The sequence below is a fragment of the Podarcis melisellensis genome (genome assembly GCF_964234715.1).
Source record: "Podarcis melisellensis genome assembly, chromosome: 10".
NCBI classification, from domain to species: domain Eukaryota; kingdom Metazoa; phylum Chordata; class Lepidosauria; order Squamata; family Lacertidae; genus Podarcis; species Podarcis melisellensis.
Genome location: NC_138542.1, coordinates 62,081,899 through 62,105,001, shown reverse-complemented (window position 1 = coordinate 62,105,001; position 23,103 = coordinate 62,081,899). Strand labels below are relative to the sequence as shown.

Sequence of the window (23,103 nt, the reverse complement as noted above, 5' to 3'; positions counted from 1 at the left end):
GGGCCAGGCTCCTCCCCAGGGCTCTCCTCACTTCCGCGCGCCTCCACATTTGAACTTGGCGCGCGTACGTTGCTCCTGACCTTCCTCTCGACCGCTACACTGCTCCCGGTGCTACTCTCCGCCCCTTCCGGCAGAACGTCTTGCCCCGATCTCCTTCCCCTGTCTGCTTCCTGCTCTGCTCCCTCTGACACACTAGTAACTCCACCCCCTTCACTCCGTTCCGGCGGAGAAACCGGCCCCAATCTCCAACTCCCACTGGGGGCTCTCCCTTCGCTCCCCTGCTCCTGACTGCTTCTCCCTTGGGCTCCCCTTGGTCTGACCAGGGGGGCTTCCTTTTGGGAATCCTCTGACTCACTGGACAGACTCATGGACGACCTTTGGTCATTGTCATCCTCTTCCTCGTCTCTCTGGGATTCTTCCCCCTCGCTCTCTGTCTCCTCCTTCATCTGCTCTTCTCTCCCTGAAACCCTGACACCTACTATAACCTGAAGCGTCTGTAACCCAAGGTACCACTGTATGGGAAAAGGATTGACCTACCTTACAGGGTGGCTGTTAAAATGTTGCTTCACATAGTAAGTGAAGCACTTTGGATGACACAGTATTACTAGCCACCAGAGACTACATTATTTGTTTATAAGCACATACATAAAATTACTGTACAAAAATAGAAATGGAGGGGCCCTGCCTGCAGACTTCTAATTTAATAGACATGATTTTAAAGAAGAAAGAATGGGGAGGGAACAGGAAGATAAGCAAATTCAGATACTAATTCTTGCTAGGTAGGAAGGTCCCAGAGGGAGCTGATACTGGAAGTTCCCGGTGGCAGTTTGTGGCAGCTGAGCCAATGGAAGGAGCCTTGCTGTTTCACTTCGCCCTCTAGTGCTGCCGGGTAAAAATGCTCCAATGAAGACAGTTCTGGGAGAGAAGCCAACAGCTCTTTAATAGGAGGCTTCAGATCAGAATCTCTTAATTATTCCTGTTTTTGTATGTATTGCAACAATACACTTATCAGGGGCACAATCTAGTGAAAATTCCATTGATTTCAATTCAGTGCATACTTACTGTAGATGTGCTTAAACCACGGGCTGAAATGGGCCTTGAGTTTTAAAGTTTGTGTGTGTGTGTATCCCCAGCATCTGGATAAAGTCCAACACCTGCAATTCCTGTTCTCTTTATCAAGCATTTATATTTGATGAATCAGCTTATTTATTGCCTTTCACTACAGCCTTGATATCTATTGCGTCAATTTGACATATGCTTTTGTTTCCAATGTCCCAAAAATATTCATGGAAAACTATACTTTCAAAGCTAGACTGATTTTACCCTTTTGACTGTGTGTTCTTGCTCTGCCCACAAACTGCTGAAAATGTTTTGGTTTTGCAATTTTTGTTAGAAAATTAGTTTGATTCCGTACTGGTCATTTGCTCTGTATTTAATGATTTTATAATGCTTTAATTATCTTATTACACACCACCAATTTTTATTTAAAAAATTCAGTTGGTGTCTTATAAATAAAACACATTTTTTAAAAATGCTTCTGGAAAGACATCCTCCTGTCCTTGATAAAGGTACAATGTCACACATTAAAGGAGACAATAAAATAACCAACGGAACTAACACTGAAGGCCAATCCAAAGCTGTTACTTTTATTGTGCAATTAGCAAACTTTTTAAAATGTAGTCCTCAACTGGTGGAGGAAGTGGTCCTGATTTTCACTGGGACCCCAGCACACAGGGGGAAGAAACCCTTTGTGCCCCAAACAAGATTCAGGCAAAAACTGTCTCGGCACAACAAGTCATGTTAGGAAAGAAACTCCCATTGCTGCCACATTCAACAGAAAGATTGGCACTTATGGTGCTCTATTAGTGGAAACTAAAGGGAAGAGTGAAGCATATAAAACTCCCCATTACAATGTTTGTTGTTGTTTAGTCGTGTCCGACTCTTTGTGACCCCATGGACCAGAGCATGCCAGGCACTCCTGTCTTCCACTGCCTCCCGCAGTTTGGTCAAACTCATGCTGGTAGCTTCGAGAACACTACAGAGGGCTAACTATTCTGAAATTAGTAGTTCTGGGAATATCTGTGGCAGATACAGTACTGATTTATAAAACACTTCCACTGTTTAATATAATTAAAAAATATAAAAGTTTGATTTAGTCCACATGAGAATGTGACAACAAAATAATTAATGTCATGTTTACTGTGGATGTATTAATTTGAGGGAGAGGGACCGTGATAATACAACCTGTAAACGAAGGCCTTATCAAGATTAACTGAGCAATTTAAGTGTCATGCACAAAATCTCTAAATCTATAGAGCTTAACCATATCATAAATGCTACTCTTCTGCTTTTAGACATGGAAACCGTGTTATGGAGCCTTGTCACACTTCTTAATAATTCCAAAGTAATCCTGATTCTATTCTCAGTCTAATGTGGACTGGAACTGCCCCATATCATGTGTTCTTCATTTGGACTTCATGAAACTGATCGCCCACATCTCTAAGAGGCAGAAGCCCTTTCTTCTAGTTAAAAGTTTCCTTGCAGATGAAGATAACATCCACACAATTACTTAAGAACATTTATTTATAACATGATATAAAAGAAATGAGATATGAACATTTTTATTTGAACAATAGTAAGTGGCTTCTTATACTTACATTGGTTGTGCTCATTGTATAATATATACACAATGAACATAATTACATTTGTACACAAACTTAACTGGGAACTGAATACCTGCTTATTGCTGTACATACCCTATTCCAAAAGAGGAAGAGCCCAGTACCTCAAGATTCCTACCCTTCATTTTTGTTTAAAGTAAGAGAGAGAGAGAGAGAGAGAGAGAGAGAGAGAGAGAGAGAGAAGTAAACACTAACATTCATGTCTATGTTGAGGACAGTATGGGAGAAACTGACATTGCAACTTGACCGAGAAATAATTACAGATCAGAAATAGAACACATCTTAACTCGGCAATAATAATAATAAAAAATGGCACATTTTAAATAGGGCATAAAACATTTACAAATCAAAAAGTGAAAGCAATACATGATTCATTTTTAGAAGCATAACTGAGGTTTAAGTGGTGATCTGTAAAAGCAACCCATGAAAAAGGCTAAAAAGGAAGCAAACTTAATTAAATTCAATTCTTTTTTAAAATAAAAAAACCTTACACCAGAGAAAAACCACTTGCGAAGGTTCCGATTGTAGGCCGCACATTTGAAAAAGAAGCCTTAATGATGTGGATGGAAGTCATAGTAGCAGCAGGCTGGTGTCAGAAGAACAATCTCCAAACTGTTGAGGGTACCGTGGGAGGCATTTAAAGCTCTCTTGGAATAAACATTTTCCATGAAGTGATAAAAAATGATGCTCTGTGGCCAAAAGCATCAGAACTATGAATTTCATAGATTTAATAAAATTGACTGTACAGTATCTTCTTTCCGTAGGTCAGTTTTGTTAGCCGTGAATCGTTTCAGCAGAAGCTGGAAGAGCTGGAAAAAAAAGCTGAGTGAGGTTTATTGCAAACAAGCCACTGAAAGAGAAGTATGTGGGGTTTTCTTTTTGAACCTGGACAGAGATAATGGGGACCACCTTCCGTACAATGGGATTATCCATAATCTGAAGTAATTCTAATGGAAGAGCAACCCTGTAGCTGGATCAGATCAAAGCCCCCATCTAGCTCAGCCATCTTCTTTCCTGGTGGTCTGCCATTGACAGAATTATCCTCCATGAATCCCTAATTTTCTTTAAAAGTTAGGCTCTGTCCCGAATCAACTGCCTGTCAGTTTTCACTGGGTTTTAGCACCCGCAAAATATTATCTGGGGTGTGTGTCACTCAACACACAGACACTGATTTTGGCAGCACATGGGGGGCTTGAGGGCACAGGAGAGAAAGAGTTTGATGCTAACCACACAGACATGATTCCTGGACATTATTTTCTAAGAGGTGGTAGGAAGCCTTGTGTTTGGGTCAGAAAGGTGCCATTTCTTGTATCCTAAGAACAAAGGCATTAAACTCAAGACTGGTGGCTCTGTGGCAGAGGACATGCTTTCAGACAGAGATCCCAAGTTCTATCCCCATCATCTCCACTTCGAGAGACGAGGTGGTGTTGGTTTCTATTTCCCTCACTGAGCAGCAACTGCAGTCACAAGACATTGTTTTGCATTCCACAGTCCAAGTTACTGTTGGATTCCCACGGGAATGGGAGACTGGATGTGACGTACACTGGTTTCCTGTTTTTCACTGTTCTCTCGGTTTCTTTGTTAGAGAGACAGTTGCTTCTCTGCTCTCACAGAGGCAGCATAGAGTGGAAATAAAGTTAAGAATGTGGCACATACTGCTTATCCTTCTGCTGTGTGGACTACTCTGCTTGGGCTCAAGATAAGACAAGCCTGTATCAGCTTCAGATGGGCCGAAGCTGGTCAAAATCTCACAGGTGGCAGATGATGAGAGAGACCCTGGAGAGAAAGCCACTGCCAGGCAGAACAGACCGTACTGAGCCTGACACACAAATACTTTGCATTGGCAAAAGGTAGCTTCCAGCGTTATCCCCAAGGTTAGTATTTGGACATTCCAAATTATTTACCAAGACCAACCCTTAACTGGTGTTTTAGATGCCTGCTGTAACACTGCAGCAGCGCTTAGAAACCTCTGCCAGTGCATGCTTATTATATCTTTGGCCTGGCCACAGAAACATCTAAAATGTTTGCTTTATTTCAAAATTTTCTTTTGATTTTTTTTTTAATTTAGAAGCAAAACTATAGTGCATGTTGTTATAATACATTTTGGCAGTCTACATATCCTAAATCAAACCTGCTGCTGTTGAGTTTCCTCTTGAAGTCTGTGCTGGCATCTCAAATGAAGAAATAGTATCCTCCTGCTCATGAATGCTGGTTTCTTCACTCTCTTCTGTGCTGCTTTCAGGTTTGTGGTTTGCAACTGGGGCCTCGTTCTTCAGGCTGGGGGGGGGGGAGAGAATGATCTAAGTTTAGAGTTTCCTCTAACTTCTAATTGGGTTAACTGATATTGTACACCACTTCAATAAAAGCCTAAAATACAAAAATACTAGTTGTGGTGTATATAGGATTATGAGATCACGTAACCCAATCTCGGAATCTATGCTTTTCTAGAAGAGTGGGGGGAAACATCAGTACTGCTTTCTAATTCACACACACATAGCATTTTTAAAATAAGACCTAAGAAATCAGATTACATATTTTTTTCATTTTATCTATCCTGAGTGCTATCAAAGCAGAGTATTTAGGACTGCAATACCTCAAACTGCAGCATCTCAAGGACGACCTCTCCTCATAGGAAGCAACCCGGGCCCTACAATCTTCACCTGAGGTCCTTCTTCATGCGACTTCTCCATGAGAGATCTGGAGGGGGGCAGCATGAGAACAGGCCTTTTCCGTGGTGGCTCCCCATTTTAGAATGCTCTCCCCAGGGAGGCTTGCCTGGTGCTTTCATTTACATATCTTTAGGCACCAGGTGAAAACGCTTCTCTTTAACCAGGCCTTTGGTTAAAAGGACATTCGAAGTTCGATTAAATGTGTTTGTGGGAGGGAGGGGTTATTGGCTTGCTTTTGTTTTTATCATGTATTGTGTTCTGATTTTATATTTTGAACTGCCCAGGGATCTTTGGATGAAGGGCAGTATACAGATTTAATAAATAGTAGTAATAATAAGCACCATAAAGTTAATGATGAAGGTAACTAGATGGGTGTCCTTCAGAAGAGCGTTCCACAATTTGGGTATGGGCCCTACAAGGGCTATGTCTTCCTCAACACAACAAACTTATTTCTGCAGTGAAGACACCTAGAGGAGCTTCTGTAGATGATCTTAAAGCACGGTCAGATTCACAGGACTAGGCAACCCCTAAACCAAATCAACTTGCTAGTCATACCTTCTGAATGGTGAGTGACTATAATGTTTCTGGTTTTGGGTCATTAAAGACTTGGACAGGGATCCAAAAGACTGAAGGCTCACCAAGGTTCTCAGGCTTTCCTTTCCTAACTCAGCCCTTTGCGTCCCCTCCTCCTACCCCAAAATAATTTCTGAAGGTCAGGGCTCTCGTGGAAAGGCTTGCAATGTGCCAAGAGCAGCTGCCTCCTAGGTATACACCAAAGTGCTTTGCAAGTAGGCACGGGCTTCTTTTGATCCCAGCCTTGTAGTTTTCCAACTGGAAGTAGAATGAATTTGGAATGAATTTTGACACCTTTATAATGCTAAAAGGTGAAGCTAAAGGGACCCCTGACCATTAGGTCCAGTTGTGGCTGACTCTGGGGTTGCGGTCCTCATCTCGCTTTATTGGCCGAGGGAGCCGGCGTACAGCTTCCGGGCCATGTGGCCAGCATGACTAAGCCGCTTTTGGCAAACCATAGCAGCACACGGAAACGCCGTTTACCTTCCCGCTGGAGCGGTACCTATTTATCTACTTGCACACTGACGTGCTTTCGAACTGCTAGGTTGGCAGGAGCAGGGACTGAGTAACAGGAGCTCACCCCGTCGCAGGGATTCGAACCGCTGACCTTCTGATCAGCAAGTCCTAGGCTCTGTGGTTTAACCCACAGCACCAACCGCTTTATCATGCTAACATTTTCAAAATGGGAAAATCTATTTCAGAGCCTTTGGAAGACAGGAACTTTTACGTTAGCTTTCACATGCTAGGTAAAAGGCCAACACAGCTGGTTTTTAATGGCTGTGAGACTACTTTAATTCCTTTATTTAAAAGTTCGGCAGTGATCCAGAAACAAACTGGACAATTTTACATTTTAAAAAAATGCTCTTGAAACCTATATTATGTAATAGCTTCAACCAATTAGCACTCAGTACTTTATTTTCAGGTCCCAGAAATAACTACCTGAAGTGGTAAAGCAAGGGCTGATGTGGAGGGGGTAACTGTTAGTTTGTCAATCCCCTCCTATGAAGTGAAAAGAAACAGAATGAGGGTAAAGTCACCCCCTAAATTTGCAGATATGGAATCATTGCAATGACTTCTGGTTTTACTGCAAAGCCCCACACAGCTGCTGTTACTAGTAAGTTAGATTTGCTTTACCTGAAGTCAGCATCTTGTGTCTCTTCTACTTTTTTTAGCTTTTCAGAAGCCTCATAAGGAGTCCCCTCCTTTGGCTCTAAGACATCTGGTGACAGCTGACCTTCATTTTTTGGTAACTGAGGGTAAAAAAATAAAAGTGAATAATAAATGTTAGCTATTTGAAGTACCTAAGCTGAAGAGGTGTGTAGATAGAAGAGTTTTATTTTCTGTTTTTAATTTCAGTTACTCAATCTCCTGCATTTAGGTTGGTGCACTTTTTAAAGCTGTATCTAATGAACAAGCAGAGTTATGCTTGGGACAACCAGGAGGCACCAAGGAAAGAAAAAATGGGGAAGTAAAGTTTCAAAGGTACACACGCTAAAAACACTTTTGTTCAGGAGCATTTAAGAAGCACGTCATTGTGTTCTCTGTGTCATGAGCAGAGAACACAGAGATGTGCTTTCTAAGTGCCTCTAAGGAAGAAATATATTGTGAAATATGTTTGGCCAACAATATCTTTATTTTTGTGTACCCTTGAGATTTCACATCCCTCTTTCTCCCAGTTAATTGTAGACTATCTGAACTCTGCATTGTTTACCCAACATATGCTCAGTGATTTGTAGTAACCCAAACTATAATTTCAGTTTGAAAGCATGCTCTGCAAAAGAGAAAGAAGACTAGAAAAGTGGTAAAAATGTAGATAAGAGCTCCAGTTCTAGAGGTGCCTTTGTGGGGAAGGTTTTGGTTCTATATTTTCTGACCCCAGTTCCTTATTTTCTGATTGTATGCCAATAAATTTCTGTGATCAGGAAAAAGCAGTACCTGTGTAATAAAACCAGCATTATGTTCATTTGGATGATCATTACTCTTATCTTCTGGACGATCATTATCTTTAATCCAAGGGGAGTCTTCTGCACAATTTTGATGGCTCTGGCCTGCATCACTCCCTCTAATGGCATACTCTAATTCCTTGGTAATGCATACAAAATCATCCTTCCTTTGGTTCTGCAGAGAATATTTGATTTATTGTGAACAAACAAGGCAACTAATTGGCAGTACAATGATAAAGACAGACACTGGTTAGTTAGGAAACAAGATACAACAGGGGCCCCCTGGACATCATTTTTAAAGCACATTCCTAAGATTTGTGCTCATGATGCTGTCTGGGTGCCTTCAATACTGTTTGTGCCTTCAAAGGTTTTGGAGTGGTCACACTCCTTTGCTTGCACTCAGTAACGTCCTGCTGAAATACTGTAACTTTTTATACCAAAAATGTTCTGGTTATTTTTGTCCCACTTCTGTTGTGCTCTAACCCCTCCAGACAGCAGTAATGTGGTAGCATGTGGTGGCATCACCAAACACATCTACTATTAAAGCACCATTATTGTGTCAAAAACATATTGCAGAATATGCCCGCAATATAACGTCAGTCTGGAGGGAGCCACAGAATGTTAACTTCCTTGTAGAATACATCTTACATGACACATAGGTACCGATATAATGGGTAGTCACTAAACACCTGCAGCATAGGACCTTGCAATTGCCTGTACCTTTCCTGTGCACTAAACGTGTCCAAATGGACTAACATTGCTCAAAACACTTTTTTAAAACCAAAGAGTAGACCCCTCTATCTTTTAGTGATGCTACTGTCCGTTCCAAAAAGCAGGAAGGAAGCTGCTAATCTTCTTGGGGAGAAAGATTGCTCTAAGACCATGAGGAGTCTCCAATGTCCCTCACTCCTCTGAGATTAGTGGGGCTTAATATAAACACAAATATTTTGGCATTACACTATCTGTTTCCACTCCAGGCCAACATTTTCCTTACTCTCACAACAGGAACAAAAGCTCCACCTGACTGGACAAAAGAACTTCCTTCACAATATCTGTTTCCACACCCTTATCCAGATTCTTGAGGCAGCACCGAAGTCAGTCCTCAGCCATAAACTGAGGCTCTAAGAGCTTCTGTCTGTCAAGGAGAGGGTTTGGGGGGGGGGATGAACGTGTGGCATACCTGAGACAACTTAAAAGGATTCTCTCTGACAAGGGATGGGCTTTGTGATGGGGACAGATCTGAGACACCAATAATATTCAGTCCTTTCTTCTTCTCTCTTAGACAAGCCTGCTGATGTCTCTTTATTCTTTCCATCTGCTCTTCCACTGTCATCCGGGGACGAGCACTTTCTGCCAGGCATAGCTGCTCTACTGCACTTCTTGGCCTTTCCTTGAAAGGAAAGAAATGTATGGTAAAAAAAAGCACTTCTAAAAAATGGAGCAATGTTTGAGGAACACCTTTACTCTGCTGTTGCAATGGGATATACCATGCTAATCCCAATACACAGAAACTGGCATGATTTGAAGCAACAAGGTTAACTACATCTATAATTTTTAATCCATGTTAAAGATTTCCATCCACAGAATACATTGCACTGTGATAAATTCCATAAAATACCACTGCCTCTATTCAAAGAGCACCATGTAAAAAAACTCGCCAATAGCCTTATGGAACTAGAACTGACTACAATAATGCTGAACAAACTCTCATCTCTGATTCACAGAATGAGGTTGCACTGATGGAGTGAAAGCACTCTATTTTGTTAGGCAAGTTGGTTTTTGTCTGCTGCCTATCAATGATGCTGCAGATAAATGTGACTGGGGAGAGGAGGCGGGGAAGAGATAGGCGCTGTGCTATTTAAAGACTAGCTCTTCATATTTCATCATGAATCAGCTGCACTTTTTCAGTAAGGCATTCACATCCCTGTGTATTTGGCCAAGGATCCAGGGGGTGAGAGGGTGGTGTTGATGTTCTCATATATACAATATGCAGAAGCCCACTGGGCATTATGGAAAACGTGCACTTGATGGATGGTGGCAATCCGGCAAGTCAATCTTTTTCTCTGCTATATGAAATTGTTCTCTGTCTTCCCATCACAGTCCTTCTGAATACTGTGCCAAGCAAGAGCATTGCCATGATGATCTTATACTACATGTTGGGCAGTGGTGGTGTCTGCTGGTGTAAGAGTAGCCACGCAGTTGCACTGGTGCAATACCCTGAGTTGACGTGCAATGCAGATGGAGAACGGGAGGCAGCAAGGGATACAATTCAAAAGTAGTAAATACCGTTCTTAGATCTATCTTCTTAGTTTTCCTTAAAGTCACATAGGAAGCTATTGTTGAAGATTCAGGTGTAGGTGACTTTGTTCTGGGAGGCACAACTCCAATGGGAAAATGAGAGCCTATAAAACAAGAGGGGTGTTGGAAGCATATTGTAAAGACCTTAACACAAACTCTAGATGCAGTTAATGTGAAACACGTTTTATCATGCAGTTATCATATTTCAGCACCTGCCTAACAGTAAGTCTGCTCATAATAAGGATTTTAAAATACATTACATTGAAATCTAATGATTATAGATAAAAGCTAGGTCTGAAGAAGTAATGATTCTAGAATGATGGACCCCAAGTGCTGGTACTTCTCTTTTAAGATCCATGTACAAGTACACAGTCTTTGATGCCAAGGAGCCTTAGACCCTGATCATTCCACTCCTGTGTTGCCCACAATTTCTGCACTCCCATTCTGCCAATAGTGCTTTGTGAGGTGTAAGAAGAGAGACAGATGGTGGTGGATTCACTACAGCAGTTGCTGAAAGTGGGGCACTCACTGGATTAAGCAAGAGAAACCCCAGGACTATGCAACCAGAATAAGCTTTGGGGGTTTTGAGATGGATTAACAACAAGAGCTTAACTTTTCTGACATGCTTTTGGACAATAAGTTGCTGAGAGTTCAGTTATATTTACTGCTTACTTTGAGAATATCTGTGTTGTATGGGTGGGTTGGTTGGTTGTTTTTTAACTGTTATTAATGTTTGGTTTTGAATTACCATTGTTACAAGCTGTTTTGGGAATTCCTATTAAAAAGACACACACACACACACACACACACACACCAGTGACTAATGAAACAGAAAATTTATAATGTTATTAACAAAACATTTTGACTTCCACCTTCAACGGCTGCTGACATAGATGATGTGTTCAATCATCAAAGCTCTATAACTGCAATCTTCCTTTGAGCCCAGGGCTTCCTGTCTGCTGATTATCTTGCCCTTTAAGAGTTTTTTTGGTGGCTATCACTTCAGCACAGTGAGTTTCTGAGCTGGGGGCCTTGTATTCTGATCCCCGGCTTATGTGTTTCACCTGGACAAAGCGGTGCTAAGACCCAATCTGCGGTTCATGCCTATGGTATGTTCTACTTCTAATAGGTCTCAACAGGTGGCGTTGCTCTCTTTTTGTCCCAATACTTCCTGCTCCCAAGAACATCACTGCCATTTGTAGTGGGGAAATTCGACCATCTCAGCAAGCACACAGTAGGAGAGCATTGAATGTCTAGTGTGCTTTGAGATTTTATTCGCAACACACAACTGAGTTTAGAAAGTTGGTAAGGCAATACTAAAATCTCAATTTTAGTGGAGATCTTACAACCAATAAATCATCATTTTTTTGGTATCTATTAGCAACTCATACATAAATTAATCTTACAGCAACCTTGAAAAAGAAACTTGTGGGAACAAGAAAAGCAGACACTGCCCTCATAAAAAACCCCCCACAACACAGGAAAAACTTTTTATGTGTCACAAAACTGGGAAACACAAAAGAACAAATTCAGTTTGTGCTATATACATGATCTGGGTTTTGCAACATTATATCTAGAGGTAAGGAAACCCAATCCTAAAACAGAAAAAAGAAAAGCACTCTGCACCTATATTTTGTGAAGCAGGAGAAGGATATGTGCAAAGAGGGGGAAAAACCTATCATTTTTTCTTCAGTTTCTCTGTGCTACTTTTAACTGGCTCAAGACTCCATTACAGAACAGTAAAACACATACAAATCCTCACAGTGCAAATATCAACAGGCCATCATATTCTATGTATAAAACAATACTTATATTGTGTATTCCTTGTCACAGCATGTAGGCAGGATTTTGGAGTCTGGCCACTTTCTGCCAGCTTTCATCTAAGGAACTTAAAATACAATCCTAACCCTTTTATGCAGGTACAGCCACATAAATGACAATTAAAACCAATGCAGCATGCCCAGATCTCCCTCCTTGTTCTCAAAGCAGTGCAGGTGGTTGACAATTCAACACTGGATCCTTAAAAACGGGTTTCATCCTGCTTTAACTGTTTGCTTTGAACACTTTGGTCTGATGAAATGTATTACTCCAGCAGGAAATGGGACATTGCCACTAGGATTCTTTATTTAAAACTAGCAGCATCATACCTAGAGCTGCTCAGGAATTCCAAGAAACCATTTTTTTTTTGTAAGGTTCAGATTGCTATCTTGATTCCAAATGGCATCCAATTGTATCCAAACAGATGAAAACCTGCCCCTTGATCACAGGGACCACCATGCAAGATTTTGTGAAGATATCTTAAGAGGTGTCCAAATGCAGAGAGAAGAGACAAACAACTTTCCAAAATACATAGTAGATGGTTTAATTAGATAAGAGGATTTTATTACTGGCTATCCTGCAAAATGTTTTCCCCTCCACTTTTGGAAAGACAGATGTAGTAAAACTTTCTATGCATACCGATGGAAAGAAGTATCGCACCATAGCTTTAAAAAGCTGTATTGCTTTGTGCCTTGCATCTCCCAGGCCTGCTGCATGGTAGTTTTGACAGCTCCAATGAAATGTATGTGCCTAAACTGCTGATCTCTAGTTGTGCGATGAATGCGATTAGCAGAATAAACACACAGGTTAACATTCCCTACCTAAGCCCCTAAAGCTCTCAGACTAAGTTAATAGGATTTACTCTGAGACTTTAGCTCACCACTTCCTCCACTGTAAGCAGATGCAAGGACAATCGTCTTATTAAAGCATCAATTTTGGCTTATTAGATTGCTGAAAGAAGCTGCACACATTTGCCTTATCTGACCATCTCTCTAGTACAGGAGCAGACAGAGGTCTGACACTAGCAAGATGAACAAAATGGGTCTGGTATTTCCAAAGGGACTGTTAGAAAATGTGGCTGCTTCAGAATATAAACCATTGTAGGTAAAGCGACGGTTCTTACTAGACCACCTTCCTGTCTCACGTTAAAATAACAGTCCAGTTCCTTGCTCTGAGAATGGTCTATCTAGGCCTACAGCAGCCCCAGATAAATGCCCAACTGCTTATTTAAATAATCTCCAAGGTGATATGACAGCATCCAAGGCTGTTTCTTCTATTACTGCACATTTATAGACAAAACTTTCCTCCAGTCCAGCCTACACTTCTTTTGCTTGAAGTTTACCACCTCACTGCTTCTTCTACAGACTTCAAAGTAGCCAGCTTATAGGCACTTCATCTGCTTAAATTGAATTTAGTGTAAGATGGAAACGAGGAGAAACTGGAATCAAAGAGCTGTAAGAGTACCCTCCCCAAACTGAAAGGCATTGATAAAGCCAACTGGATATATTAATAAATTGGACTCAGGCCTGATGCAAACAAGAAGATATTGAAAGAGTAAGGCAGCCCAACATGTGAAACTGTTCAGGCTCTTCACATACACCCCCCAAATTATTTTTGCATTTTTCACCTCACCATCAAACACTAACCACCAAGCAATCCAATGGTGTGAAAAATCACTGAGGGGTACTGCTCCACACAAGCACATGTATGATTAAACTGCATATTGCACAAGGCTATTGTGCAATATTGTGATGGCTATTTATATCCTTTCTGATAACTCTTTACAGACCATTCTATACATATATATGTGTGTGTGTGTGTGTGGGCAGGAGCGTAATATGCACATACATATCATTGTCGCTGACCAATATGAATAATCTTTTTGTAATTAAAAACTAAGTTCCTGAATTTGCTCCCCCTTCTCCCTCCCAATCAGTTTTCCTTTCATGTCATGCCTTTTGAAGGGAGACCACGGAGGCAAGTACTGTCTCATTACTGTTCACTTTGAACTGGTCTGGGAGCTTTCCCCGCCTTGTGAGTTAAAAATCCTTCAAATAAGTAATAAATAGGCAGTATAGCCTTGTGCAGCAATCTCAACATGCCATTCATGCTATTTACGTGAGTGAACTGAGCTTAAGGGAGTTTCATTCAAAATGGATTGCACAGAACAGATGCTGCAGTGGCGAGAATGCTGCCAAAAAGCATACATTTCTGCTCAGCCATAAAGCCCATGAGGTATTTCATCATATATAAATAAATAATATTCTTATTTGGATTGAATGCCCAAAACTAAGTGCTTTGTAAAATCAAGGTGAACAAGCCTCCCACTTGCAGACTTAAGAATCAGTAGACCAAAAGTGAAGCAATGTGGCTTAAAAAAACACCAAGCCCACACCAACCACTACAGGGTAAAGCTTATCATTTGTCTAGGAGACAGAGAAAACTTGAGAATTGCAATATTACGCTTTTCTCTTTTCTTTTTAAGGAGACACTTTTTTCCTGTCTTTTGACAAATCTTGAAGTTCTGTAGTGCTGCCTTCAAGGATGTTTCAGCAAAATAATGCAGGAAATGGATGAACAAAGATGGAAAGATTGTTCAAGGGCAATGACTGAAAATGAACAATTGTTTGGAGGAGTGGTATGTGCAGAACATGAGAGATGTGATTAGGCACAGCGTCAATAGGGATTTCAAGGCTGATTCTCGGTATTATCTTTTATTTTTCTTCTTCCTGCAACTGGCTGAAAGCCTTCTCTGGTCGTATAATTAAACCTAATTTCACTATGCTAGTTTTTTCCTTATAATAAGAACAGGTTACTCTATTTGTAAAACTTTAACCAATTGTGTTGTTTCTTCTGTGTGATTACAGGAGTTTCCTATTCCCCTATCAGGGAAAATAACAACCAACTGTTGTTTAGCCTATATATTATTTTACCAACCTTTAGCTGCAGACATTTCCGACTCAGAAACTGGCTCTGCCTTTTCTTCCCCATTTGATTCATCAACTTCTGCCACAGTTGTTAGCTCAGGCTCACTTTTATAAAGACGGTAATCTGGACCCTAGAGTCAACCACAGTAAAACATACGTTAGCATCTTCCCATAAGACATGTCAGAACGTAACAGCAACATGGCCACCTGTAGAGTATGGCAATGATGATATTGTATTCTGAAATGCCCTCTTATTTAAAGGCCCAGGACAACAAAAGATTGCTTACATTTTGTGTAGATTTATTTTTAACTGAACTGAATGGCAAATATATGCCAAGTGGCTGAATAGGAACAACTCATGAGTACAGAACTTGTTTTCGTAGCTGTGTGTTAACAACACTCAGCCTTTACTGAAAAACCTATTGCTTTTTCTATCCTTAGAGCATCACATGAAAAATTTGGAGAAAAGTGTTCGCTGCTTATCGCATCATTTCCCCCTGCAGAATGTAAGCATGTTGTGGCAGCTACCTATCCATGATTAAATAATTCTGGACAGTGCCAGGTACTGTCAATAATTCCTTTAAAAAACCTGTTGGACTTGTTTCAAATGATTTTTTAAAATAAAAAATAAATACTGTAAAAACCCACATACCAAAATGGAACAAAGCAAAAGCTCAAATCTGGTTTCCGAGCCACAAATATTGCTGGACAAAGTACAAAATGCAACCAGTCTGAGTCAATGGGTACAATGACATTCACATAATATTGATGAAAACAGAAGTGGCAAACATTAACAATGCAGCTGGGAGTAACACAGTTAAGCTGAAAAGAAGCAACGTCACAACATAAAAGTAGCTGGATGTCAAAATAAAATGGCAACTGTGCAAGGTGGTGGGATGACTGATGAAGAACGTGGCAGTTTTGGCCACTTACACAGTGAGCTCCATTTCTTTGGTATCCTTGAACTTGGTGAATCTTCCTCTCTTCTGGCAGATGTACAGGGCCCCTGCTATAACAGAGCAAGGAGCTGCTATCACTGGGCAGAGGGGGGATTATGGGAGGATGCTCTGCAAAGTCATAGGACCGAGGGAGTGGAGGACGAGGTGGGACTACTTCCTCTTCCTAAAGATTGCAGAACAGTCACCTGATTTAGATGTGCTCATCTATCACAACAATTATAACTTCTTTCACATATTTTACAGCAGTTATATTACAGGTTGGAATTAAAGGGACACTGCTGTAATGAGAGGGAGAGATTAAAAAAATAACTCTAGTACATCACCAGTGGACACAACATTTTAGCAATTTGTTCTTGGTCCACCTCTGTTTACTCTGGCCCCCTGGGGAGGACAGAAGAAAGCATGCAATCTTCACCCCCACCCCTGAGCAAAGAAAGGAACTTTCCTCAGGTCAATTTTTCTTGATGGTATTTCCCCCCCCATTCCCCTATATTTCATGTGTTGATGCACTCTCACACATTCCAATTTAAAAAGTGTACATTCCCTCATAAAAAATAAAACGTATATTCTAGTTCCGTTAGACATTGCCTCCCACATGTCACTCACAGTGTCCCTTTAAAGCTACCCAATTCCTGAAGTTATTACAGGCTCAGAGACACTGAGCAATATCAACTCCCCAACATTTTGAGCAGGAATTGTGGGTGCTCAGCTCTTGCAGAACTGAGCTTATAGGTGCGAACACACATGTAAAGCATTTCTTGCTCTATGAAATGTGTGTGGGGCAGGGTAAAGAATCAAGGTTCACAATTTGCTGGGGGAGGAATCAGGATAAAGGGAAAATAAGAAATGGGAAGAGATATATGAACTTATAAGAGTAAGAAGTCACAAAACATACAAAGAAATTGTCATTTGGGAGTTCAGCCTTTAGAATTAACCCAGTTTTGAAATCTGTTTATTTAAATATACTAAGGATACATAAAATAACTTTAATAAAAGGACAAGTAGGAGATTTGAATCAGAAAGTGATTACAAAAGTACCCCCCAAGTCCTTAGGACATACCTCATTTTTATATTTAGATGAGAAAGCCTTTGTTGCAACGATATCTATTTAAAAAGAAAGAAGAACATTTATTTTTATAATGAGTAATGAATTAAATCCTTGGTAGTGATCAACAGCTTAAATATTTCCTTTTCAACCACTGAAATGAAACTGTATTCAATCAAGAGTGTATATAACAGCTTCTAAGAGGATGACATGCCAATTTACCTGCCTCTGCAGTGCTATTTCTTTGCTGTTTATGTTTACTCAAACCTTCCATGACATCCTGAATTCGCCAAAGCTCCTTCTGAATTTGAGCACGTTGTATACCGGCTGACTCAGTCTGCCAGAGAGAAATGTTAAAATTGAGATTGTCTGCCTCCACTTTTTATAAAAAGCATTGAAGGGTTCATTGTATTTTATCACGCACACTTTTTTCCGTTCTGGATACAATGCCCTTTTCTTAGATTGAAACAAAAGCCACTTGCAGGCCTCTCCCAAGGCAACAAGCTATCCAAGGCTGTCAACTGCTACCCACATGGGGCATCTGGGGATGTCAGCCTTCATCTACCCCGTGACCTGTTCCTGGAGCTTGGGGGCAGTGCAGGATGTGGAGAACAAAGGCAGTAGAATCCATTCACATTACACATTTTATATTATTTATTTTAACTGCAGTACTGAGGACTCTAAGATGTTCTAGAGGCAAAATGAGGGAACATTATGCACATGCTTGCATATTGTGTTTAAGCTGTATTTTCCAAAATGTTTCTTTTTATTTTGTAACCAAATTCAGGCAGATGTGCTTGGGTGGAAATGAAGGAAAAACTAGGAGAGACTGAACCTCTGACCCAAATTTTGACTGCACCACATATTTCCATAGCTGTCAACCTTCCCTTTTTTTGCGGGAAATTCCTTCATTCCAGTGCCGTTTCCCGCTGCTATCCCAGATTGTTAAGATATCCCGTAGACTGTCCCCAGGACAGGTGAGGCTGCTGATCCCTTATTTTCAAATCTGAAAGTTGACAGCTATGCATATTTCATTGAGATTTTGTCCTTTCATCCCCACTCACTGCATCCCAACCTCTTATAGGGAAAAATCTTATTGGATTGGATTGTCAACTGGCAGAATGACATTACAATGCTTTGGGAATTTCCCCCACCGCATCAATATACTAGTATCTGGCTTGGGACACAAGAACATACATCTCCAGTAGAAGCTCATGTGTATAAGGCCTATGACCATAACAAAGCTGACTGTTCTGAAGATTGAAGAAGCAGGTAGGCGTGTAATTTGTTCTACGCCATTACGCATTTCAGATCCTTTAACAAATGTGGGTGAACTCATTCATCTTTCCACATCACATCCACAAGTACATTCTAATAGTATTGCATACGTTTTGGTATTATTTCTGGCATGTATGGATATGATACAAAGTTTAGGCATTGGTCGCACCTGAACTTCTCCCAGCCGCTCCAGCTGCTCCTGCATGTGGTTCTTTGTGACCGTTACATCATACTCTAGTTTGTCATATTCCCGCCAAGCTCTCTCAAGCTCCTAAATACAGACACATTAAAAATGTACGCATGTTAGTTTTGCCTCATGGGTAAATGCAAAAAATATAAATTTGGGAGTATGCATGATTAAGAAAAATAAATGGTTTTACAACATTCAGATGGGTTGGGTTGCCAGAAACTGTGGGTAGGCGGTGCCCTAAAAGTTGAACAGCTGATACACATCTCTGCAACTCTGGATCACTTTCCAAAATAATTGCATTCTGTTGTTCCATTGTAGCAAAAGGAGCCCCCTGCTCCCTATTTCCATGCCCACACAAGGAGTGGTGAATTCAAGACAAATTAATGTTTGCTAGAGTGTAATAAAGAACAAACCTCTATATAGTCGTTTTCTTTATTTAAAAAAATGCCTACTCGAAGAAGGCCACCTCTTAACACACCACTGAGCTTTACTAGCTGAAGAAAAATGGCATTACTTACTGCGGTAGCTCGAGACACTTCTCGACAAGTGCTAAGGAGTCCATTCTGTAAATCATCCCTCTGCAAGATGACATTTTGTATGGCGGCTGGATTTTCCGCATTCATTTCTATCTCCTGACTGGCTGATAGCAGAGCTTGCTCAAGCGTATACTATGGTAATAAAAAGAATAATTTTAATGTTCCACATCATTGAACTAATTTTCTTTTTACTTCACTTATCAGTGTTCTGATAATAAAGCATGCAAAATAACATCCATTTTGGGTAATAAATATAATTGTCCTACTTTTTCCTTGTGCAGCTGCTGAAGCTTTTCTTCCAGGGCTTGAACCACTTTGTCTTGCTCGCATAATCGGCTAAGCTTAGTCTAGTGTGGAAGTGAAGATGGTAATAATTAGTGCCACTAGTTGTTTTGCACTTTTTATTTTAAAAATCACATACACATTGGGGGAGCCTGGAATATCTAAATGCAGATTACCACAGGCATGACCCTAAATTACACGCCAAGCTAGGTTTGAACCACAGTGGAGTGTTCTGTTTTATTTACTATTTATTTATTATTACCCTGAGTCAGTAGGAGCCATTATGCACCTGGTGATCTAGCTGTCCCATTCACTGTCAGGGAACGCTCCATACACAGCATGGGGAATCTCTGATACATTATCTAATAAGGGGCAGCTCCTGCAGATAGGGAACTGAGTACCCACTGCACATGTCCAACTTAGGACAAATAGTGAACCTGCTGTGGCATTTGCAAAAACCTGGTACAGTATCTGATTTATGAAGGGAGGGATGTCTTTTTGGTAAAGCCAAGTGAGGAGGAGCTTTGTTTAATACAGACTTTGTGTATTAAAGGTTCAACTTACTGTACACATTATATGATACTGCTCTTGAATATCTGGGATAGGATGACCTATTCACTGGGGGGGGGGGTGCTGCTGAATTTACAAGGGGCTCTGGGAATAACTGAAAGATAACTTATACACCGATTCCCTGTTTGTGGATCAACAAGCTGAAGTCCTACAGTGACTACTTTGTATGCATTTGGAACACAAGCTACTCTGTACAAACAAGAGAGAGTTCATTTTAAGGCTTTGGCCACACAGTCACATCACATTTTGTCTCAGAAAAGCTATTCCTCTTGTACCCTGTTTTTGAAAAAAGGTAAGGCTCAAAAGTTTCTGTTCTCTCAAAGGTGGCTGTGGGTAAAATTACATTTTTTTTTTTGCAGGCTTTCAGCTACAGATTAGTCAAAGCGCATCTCAACTCTTCTTTCAGAAAGTCAGGGAGATGTGACAGACTAATGTCATATTGAGTTTGAACTGTTTTTACATGAGTCAAGCATACCAGTTTGTTTAAAACACACCAATGCAACATACAGAAAGCCAACAGTACTTACATCAATATCTAGGTCTTCTGATCTGTATTTGTACAGAGTACCCCTACATTCATCTTGTGTCAGCTATAATAAGGAAGAACACTCCCATCAAACAAATTCACTAAAATCATGCAAAACAGTGTGTAGTCTAGTTAACATTTAATTAAGCATACATTACTTCATATTGAATGTTAAGCACATAATATGCCTGAATGCATTTAATCAACACACACACACACACACACCATGTAAATTTCAGTTCATAATGGAATGCCAAATATGGATTGTCAGAAGGGGAAAGCACATCAGAGCTATTTATTCTTGCTATGAAGGTAACCTATGAAGGTAAAGCTAAGTCTGGAATTCCATTCATTAGTGATCTTCAAAAGTCTTCAAGAAAAAATGACAGAAAACAAAAAAGTTTAGATACTAGCCAAAACAAGTGAGAACCAACAAACAAATTTGGGGGAGGGGGAGAGAGAGATAAATCAGTTTCAATTATACCAAAGGTTTGGTATGCAGTTAAGAGGGCAGTGAATAAATTCTCAGTTGAGAATTCTGAACGTTTTCTTTTACTTCTTAGTCTCCGAAAAACTCAAGAAGAGTTACATGAGATTTACAAAAAAAGGACATTATCTGTGAAGACAACACAATGAAAACTGTAAATGCACTGTCTTTGACATGCAGGTTTTATTACTTCACTCTCAGCTTTACTGTTAAATAAGACTTTTAACACAACACAAGCAGCTATACACTACATACTCCTTTACACAAACAACTGGGCGGGGGCAACATACTATTTTGACAAATTTTTAAAGAAATGTGTCAAGGCAAGCAAGATTTACACCAAAGTTACACTGATGAGGGACTACATGGAGGAGAAACAATCAATTCAGATAGCAGAGGATGACAGTTGGGGTTCTACATGGACTGGAAAATCATTCAGATGTCTAAGTGCCAGTAAGGACTTTAGATACCTGAGTTTTCCAGTGTGGCTCTACTCTATATGGCTCCAATGTTATTGTTTGCACCTCCTTGCCCCCAATATTATAAGAGGCTAAATGGGACCGCAGCTAACACAATAATCACACTGCAGTCATGAAGACAGATTGTTGACATATTAAGTCCTCTTTCCAATTCTAGATTTCAGACTGCCTAGTATAAAGACACAGGCCAAAATATATAGACATACATTTCAGCATATGCGTTTTAAAGTGTATTAATGAATGGGGCATTGAGGATATTCTGCACTGCGCCAATCTTCAGAGTGTGGTTAGGATGTTGGGAGCAAGCTGCAGGCTCCTGCGTTCCTACTGCTTCCCTCCTGGTTCCTGTTGTATAACCATGAGACAGTGGCAGGTCTGCATTAGCAGTAACTGTGGCTGATGTGTAAAGGGATCGCCTTGCCAAGAAGAGCATATTTGAAGTACATTTTCAAACCCTAGCTTGCTGATTAGGTATGCTGATTAGTGCCAATGTGAACATAATGTTACAACATTTTTAAAACTGACAAGGAAGGTGGGAGAGGGAAACGGAAGAAAATGGCAAATCTACATTAAAGCATATTTGCTAACAGTTCACATGTCGACTATCTTCTCTACCTTCACATACATGCACAGGGTTTTTGTGTACAGAGTAAGAATGTAAGCTCTCTCCCTGCTTTTAAGGAAGGGCTACATCTGCAAGCATGAGGCAAGGGTTTAGCCATACAAGCATTCCAACCACAGAATAGATCCCCAGAGGACTTTTTAAGTGTTTCATTTCAAGGCATATCCTCATGCAAATGCACTGTGTGACGATCTGAGATTATGCACGGTGTGATAAAGCCATATAAGTAACCTTGCTTTGAAATGAACATTTAATGGAATGAATACTGGGAGATGAAAAAGCCACAGCACCTTTGAGTGTCATGAAAATTACAGATTTTAATTTGTTAGTACCTAACAGGGCTTTCTCGTTTTTAAACCCACTTGAAAATGGACTACAGATTCCATGTTGACTGGAGAAAGAATTGAAGAATGGAAATATCTTTTTTCATAATAATAATAATTAAAAACATGCTCAAACATGGCCAATGTATATCTGGCCAAGCTTACAAGAGGAAAAAGATAAGATCTATGCATTTGTTTTTAAGAATTACAGCGTGGATGTGTACATTTCTGAAGATGCATCCAATTCTCACTTTGTAGGCAATTCTGAAAACTTTACTATTTGAACAGCTTTAAGTCTAAAATCCCCCCCCCCCCCCAATTCTAGATCATTATCCAGATTTCTTGGAAGAGAAGTTGCTTATTTAAAAAGATCCGTACTCTAAAAATCACAAAGGTGTATACACATCTTTTGCTCAGCCTTTTCCTTCCAATTATATAAACTCAAATAGAGTTAATTCTACATAGGGATAATTCACAATATGTTACCTTAGGGTTTGCATACTCCCTTCTCTTCTCATGAGCCCCAATTCACTTTTCTTCTGGGTTCACAGAAACCAAGGTATTAAGAATTCAGGTTGACTAGCCACCATGGTTTGAGGCTACATGTGAACCATAGCTAGGACTACTGAAGCCATTCTTTAAATTCAGCTGCATGTCTAGAGTCACAGGAGGTTGTCACTGGCTCCAGAAGTGTAGCTGAAAAATCACTGAGTTGATGGAAGACCACAAAATGCAGCACCAGCTTTCAGTAATTTGCCAACTCTTTTCTGGGAACCCTGTTGTTCCCGTGAAGGTTACATACGGTAGCTTCATAGAAGCTTGGTAATGAAAGACTCGTTTTTCTGAATGACAGCTTGCTCATCTTGTTAATGGGCATATGTCAGAATATAGTCTAAT

The 23,103-nt window shown here is 40.3% G+C and overlaps 1 protein-coding gene and 1 long non-coding RNA gene across 23 annotated transcripts in view; one reads left to right on the top strand and one right to left on the bottom strand.

Moving 5' to 3' along the window:
• Positions 1-23,103, top strand: part of LOC309378900 — a 485,967-nt gene that overhangs the window by 296,775 nt on the left and 166,089 nt on the right. The gene's annotated exons all lie outside the window — the stretch shown is intronic.
• The window catches only part of PLEKHA5 (pleckstrin homology domain containing A5), a 170,730-nt gene continuing 150,192 nt past the window's right edge, over positions 2,566-23,103 (bottom strand). For 15 of the 22 annotated variants that reach the window (XM_081926764.1, XM_081926779.1, XM_081926783.1 and 12 more), the window contains 14 exons: positions 20,297-20,359; positions 19,184-19,264; positions 18,900-19,049; positions 18,361-18,462; positions 17,136-17,250; positions 16,929-16,972; positions 15,843-16,031; positions 14,920-15,040; positions 10,153-10,268; positions 9,047-9,256; positions 7,859-8,041; positions 7,058-7,173; positions 4,813-4,958; positions 2,566-3,490 (listed from right to left, as the gene is read on the bottom strand). In XM_081926764.1, coding sequence (XP_081782890.1) covers positions 3,456-3,490; positions 4,813-4,958; positions 7,058-7,173; positions 7,859-8,041; positions 9,047-9,256; positions 10,153-10,268; positions 14,920-15,040; positions 15,843-16,031; positions 16,929-16,972; positions 17,136-17,250; positions 18,361-18,462; positions 18,900-19,049; positions 19,184-19,264; positions 20,297-20,359 — 1,671 coding nt within the window. In that variant the 3' untranslated portion in view covers positions 2,566-3,455. Of the gene's footprint in view, positions 3,491-4,812; positions 4,959-7,057; positions 7,174-7,858; positions 8,042-9,046; positions 9,257-10,152; positions 10,269-14,919; positions 15,041-15,842; positions 16,032-16,928; positions 16,973-17,135; positions 17,251-18,360; positions 18,463-18,899; positions 19,050-19,183; positions 19,265-20,296; positions 20,360-23,103 lie in introns of those variants that run through there. The other 7 variants (XM_081926785.1, XM_081926770.1, XM_081926771.1 and 4 more) reach the window with 2 other exon arrangements.